The sequence below is a fragment of the Centruroides sculpturatus genome, unplaced genomic scaffold, assembly GCF_000671375.1.
Source record: "Centruroides sculpturatus isolate CEXI.00-Female unplaced genomic scaffold, Cexi_2.0 scaffold696, whole genome shotgun sequence".
NCBI lineage: Eukaryota > Metazoa > Arthropoda > Arachnida > Scorpiones > Buthidae > Centruroides > Centruroides sculpturatus.
Genome location: NW_019384932.1, coordinates 62,712 through 68,220, shown reverse-complemented (window position 1 = coordinate 68,220; position 5,509 = coordinate 62,712). Strand labels below are relative to the sequence as shown.

The 5,509-nt window shown below is 39.6% G+C and overlaps 2 protein-coding genes across 2 annotated transcripts in view; both read left to right on the top strand.

Moving 5' to 3' along the window:
- LOC111632017 overlaps positions 1-5,509 on the top strand; it is a gene marked incomplete at its 3' end in the record, with an annotated part of 106,699 nt that overhangs the window by 39,069 nt on the left and 62,121 nt on the right. The window lies entirely within an intron of this gene.
- On the top strand, positions 3,434-5,501 carry LOC111632016. Its single transcript, XM_023376367.1, has one exon. It carries the CDS (start codon positions 3,753-3,755, stop codon positions 4,785-4,787), a length of 1,035 nt encoding a protein of 344 aa, XP_023232135.1. The 5' UTR covers positions 3,434-3,752; the 3' UTR covers positions 4,788-5,501.

Genomic DNA, 5,509 nt, shown 5'->3' with positions numbered 1-5,509 from the left:
TTTCTACCTTGGCTAGGGTAGCAGATCCTTTTCTCTTGTACGGTAAAAGGTAATTTTGGTTCCTTGCTCCAGTAAATTTTTCTCCTTTGACCCAGAAGCCAATTATTCAGAAGCTTCTTTTGGCAGGTTGAGATCTCTGGTGAGGTCATTTAACTTATCCTGGTTGAAACATTGAGGAATTGATGACATTCTCTCGTAATCACAGTCATCTTCATTAGGATCAGAGGGATACTCGTCCTCACGGAGCTCTGGTAGCTGGTGAAATGATGGAACTGGCACTTCCTCCGAGTGAGGGACCGGGCATCTTGCAGAGACTAAATCAGGATAAGTCCACTTGCTACGGTTGTTACGATTGATTCCATTAATATTTACTAGACAGAAATAACAGTCATTGAAGTGATTTTTGGGTTCAATCCAAACCATCGTTACGCCATATTTCAAACTTTTTCTTTTCCCAGTAGTCCACTGTCGTAAATGTTCTGTACAAGTTTTACAGACCTGATGCGATGCCTAGCTTTTATCCTGATCACCAAGTTTAACACCAAAGTATCCAAGATACTTTACAGATCTCTTTACAAAGTCACTAATACTTTGTTTTCTTTTAATGTATATTCTCCACATATGAAGCAAAACACATCAGAATGATTTACACAACTACTTCTACTTGAACTCATTTTATTTCTATTCAACAACACAAATAAAAGCATCTAGAACACAGTACTTTGTTCTTTGTTTCCTTTTTCTTCTAGAACTTTCCTTTTATAACCCTATTTCCTTGAGGTGGGATTAACAATTCTTGGAACCGCTGAGAACAAAGAGATGAATGAAGTCCTGATGCTGATGAAAGAGGAGAAAGAACATTCTTTGCCCATACCTTGAGGTGGACAGACACGTGTTGTGTTTCAGGTTGCGTTTGGCAACGACTGGAAAGTACAAGAGACTTTGATGAAAGGATCAGGTTTTATCATGGTTACGACAAAACAGTGTGGCAATTAAGTGTATACATTAGGAGGCATAAGAATTTTAGAAAGGCTTAGGTGGGGCATAGCACAAAAAAGGTTGGGAAACACTGATCTAGTCACTGCACGGCTAGAACTTACAAACTTACCTCAACTCTAGTTGAAGCATTGAATGTCAATTTGTTATCAAATGCTTACTTCATTTGGCGGATTTACCTGGAACTAACTGGACAGCAGACTAACAATGGGGAAAATATACAGGAATCAATTCTTGAATATGTGATTTAGAACTATACAAACTGGAATTAGAGCTGCACATTTCATGTAGCACTGTACGTTAAAAAACACAGGTCTAAAAAAGTAGAGCTGATAGAGAGAACTAATTTCATATTTGGATTCAGCGNTTTTTGGTGCTTTTGTAATCAGATATGAATGTTTTTTAAATTTCTCATCGATAATACTGTTCAATCTAATCAAGACTCCTTCCAAGCATGTCCCCAGTAATATATATATTTAATATGACGATTTTAGTCTCTGTAATCCAAAATTATTCTTGGTAGACAAATCTCACAGCAATCGTATTGGCAAATTAAATTTATTTTGTAAAGACTACATCAAATGCATTTCCGGCTGGTCTAATATTTTCAGTCCCTCTTCAGTGAATAACCGCTGGTGGTAATTACAATGATATTTCCATGGGTAGGGGTGGTAAACTTTGTACACATTTGTAGTAATCAAGTTTAAGAAACCTTTCCACACACGTGTATAATAAACATACTAAAACCAACCAATTATTAAAAAAATTCTTTGACAAACAATTGTATAGATAATTCCAAAGCACTACAAATTTTAACATATTTTTTAACTTTAACCATAAACCAAGCATGTCCCCGGTAAGCCTTTAAAGTCGACAGAAATTATAGGATGTTGACCACAATGTTCATAGAACCATTTTCTGTATGGACATAAGCCAATCGTGCACTTTGGCTCACAATGGCACTTGTAAATATTCATTTTCTTAAAAGCCATCCAACTTTCTGACATGCTCCCCTCCAGAGGCACATAGTTTCCATTTTCTTCTGTTACATTCTTGATCTGCTGTCCATTGGCATCATGTTTTATTCCAAAACATTCCTGCAGCATGTCAATATTGGTTGACTTGCAGAATCTGGGTGGAGCAGTAATTAATATTCGATTATCAGCATCATGGTAAAACTCCCATGCCAGTAATGTTTTGTCAACAAAGCTTTCTTCATTTATTTTCTTCATGAAACACTGGGAACATGGATTATTTGGTGTTTTCTCCTGGAAATAAAATAAAGAAATATCAACCAATTATTCAAAATTATACTATAGTTTTTTGAAATTATTATGAACTTACAGAAAGACTTGTGCCCACTGGAGCATTTTGATGATCCTGTGTTTTGGTAGCTACGACTACTGTTTCTGTTTGGACTGTTACCCGATGAAACAATAATCATTAAATTACCACAAAATAAAATGTCATGTGCAATAATAAAAAACTTGCTGAATAAGAAGAGCAGGGTGTTTCACTTAGCTTTAGCCTCTTAGGTGGTGGCTCATTCATGATGCAACTGTAAAAAAAGAACTTTAACAATCTTCGTATACTGCAAATGAATCTAGGGAAAAGTATATCTGCTACTTCTCTCCTCTGTAAGCATATTATTAATTTTGATTTAATCCTTGTATAGGAGCCATATTTTCAAAGGAACCTTCCTGCATGTCTCCCTACCTTCTGTCCGATTTTAAAAGGATCTGATGGATACCCATGGGCAATCACACTAGTACCTAACACAAACTTATTAGTCATGCAACATATAAAATTTTGTAGTCAATATATTAATACTACTGAGATCTTTATTAATCAAAGCAGAATAGTGGTGATAAACATATACTTTCCGGGAGATGCAAATACAGAAGATTTTGTAGCAGAGTTGCAAAAAATTATTCATGCATTTCGAGGAACATATATAATATTAGCAGGAGACCTAAATGCACATTCCCCGGCATGGGGAGGGGAACGTATTGATCGACGAGGGAAAATATTGGAACAGTTTTTTGCACTGCATGATTTGCTCCTTCTTAATAATCCTTTTTCTCTGCCGACGTTTACCTCACACAGAGGTAACTCTTGGATAGATGTTGCTGTTTGTAGTGAGGGTTTTTATAACAGAATTATCAACTGGAGAGTGATTACTGAGGATAGTTTAACCGAACATTCCATGATTACTTTTGACATCTTGGGCCCTGATGATGGAAATTTGCGAATTTGGATCCCTCACTATAAATATGCCTTAAATCGTGCCAACTGAAATACCCCTCGATGTGGGTTCCTGTCCGTGGTGAGGGGACCTCCCAGAGATGGTTTAGTAACTCTTCTTTACCATCCCCGGGATCTGAACGCCCACCCACGTGTTTGCCGTGCGTGGTGTCCCGTATGCCAGAAAAGGGGATCCTGGTAGTTGAGGGGCAACATAACGTCCCCAACACACTGCTTTGGCCCCTGCTTCGGATAAACGGGAGGCTCAAATCAGGCTTCGTTTGAGTCAATCGGCTGGTCGTTGAGTCATTTGACCTCGGCCTGGAGTCAACTGATCGATGCAGACCGGGCGGACATGTCAGACAAGATGTGCTCTTCTCGACTGTATTGTGATGGTATAGCTCCTGGGAAACCCTGGTGTGACAGTCTATGGGAGTCCCCCATGTGACAGCATCCCCTTGTTGGGCCCCATGGTGGGGGGTCACTAGGAGCCGAATAATTAAATATCAATCATGGACCCAAAATCTTTTAAACATTTTGACAAAGCGACAACATCGACGACAAAAGAAAAGACCTCCAGCCAACCTGCTTACTTAATAGTGCACGCAACTGGAGAAAAACCCCTCGCTAAGTGTTCTCCTTTTTTGATTCAAAAGCTTTTTGAATCAACCATTGGGCATTTAAAAAAGATCCAAAAATTGAGGTCAGGGGACCTACTAGTGGAAACAGCCTCTCCTCAACAAACAACAAAGCTTTCAACAATGAAGACTCTTGGAGACATGGGAATATTAGTCACACCACACAGAAGTTTGAACTCATCACGTGGTGTGATATCTGAGTTTGATTTGATGTCTGAAGACGAATCAGACATTCAGATTGTCCTGTTGGACCAAGGTGTCACTTCTGTCCGACGCATTTCGATTCGTCGAGATGGTAAGTTGATACCCACAAAACATCTAATTCTCACGTTCGACAATCCAACATTGCCATCCTTCGTTACGGCAGGATATCTGCGCTGCCCTGTCCGTCCATACGTTCCAAATCCGCTGCGTTGCTTCAAATGCCAGCGATTTGGACATTCTCAGACTTCCTGCCGAGGCAAAAGCTTATGTGCACAGTGTGGTACTGAAGGTCACGACAGTACTGAATGTAAAAGTACACCACACTGTGTGAACTGTAAAGATGCCCATCCTGCTTATTCTAGGAAATGCCCTGCATGGCAAAGAGAAAAGGAGATTCAACGGGTGAAAACTGTAAAAAATGTATCATACCCAGAGGCCCGTCGCATGGTCACTCCAAGTGCACCATTGCAGCAGAAGACATTTGCTAGTGTGTTGAAATCCACTAAGACATGTGGGGTTCAAACAGATATTTCTGTATCCCCAAGTGAATCTCTTACTCGCCATGCAAAATGCTTATTGATCGCATCTGCACAATCAGAAGAAAAGGAGAACACAAAGACTAAAACATCTGTAACTAAAACGGGAGTAACAACCAGAAATGTGGGTTCTAAAAAAGCCAGTAAGAACCCACTTAACAAAGAGTGAAAGCAGCCCTCTCAAAAGTCTCAAAAAAATCAGAAGCTCAATCTATGAGCGAGTTTTCTGACATATCTGATGAGGAGCCTTATATGGAGGTTTCAAAACCAAAGTCACCTCCAAAAGAGAAACCGCCTGTTAAATTAAAGAGGGATACCGTCGCAAAGAATGCTGCCTCAAACACATAATGGATTATAAAATAATCCAATGGAACTGTCGTGGTTTTCGCAACAACTTCTCTGACATTAAACACTTGACATCATCTACCTCATCACTCTGTGTGGCACTCCAGGAAACCCATTTAAAACCTGGAGAAAATATATCTCTCAAAGGTTTTAATCTTTACCGCAAGGATGATGACAGCCACAACCGAGCCAGTGGCGGTGTGGCTATTTTGGTTTCCAATCGAATCCCATCTTTGCTGGTACAAATAACCACTGATTTACAAGCTGTGGCAGTGAGAATTTCTATTGGAGTAACTGTCACAGTTTGCTCTATATACTTGCCACCAGATGTCAGAGTCAAGGAAGATGAATTGGATGCCTTAGTTGAACAGCTGCCAACACCATTCCTTTTACTGGGTGATTTCAATGGTCACAATCCTATGTGGGGCAGTCCTGACATTAATCGTCGAGGCAGAGCCATTGAACGACTCATAGGCAATCAGCAAATGTATTTATTTAATACTGGAGATGTGACATACTTCCATGCCCCAACAAGAACTTTCACTG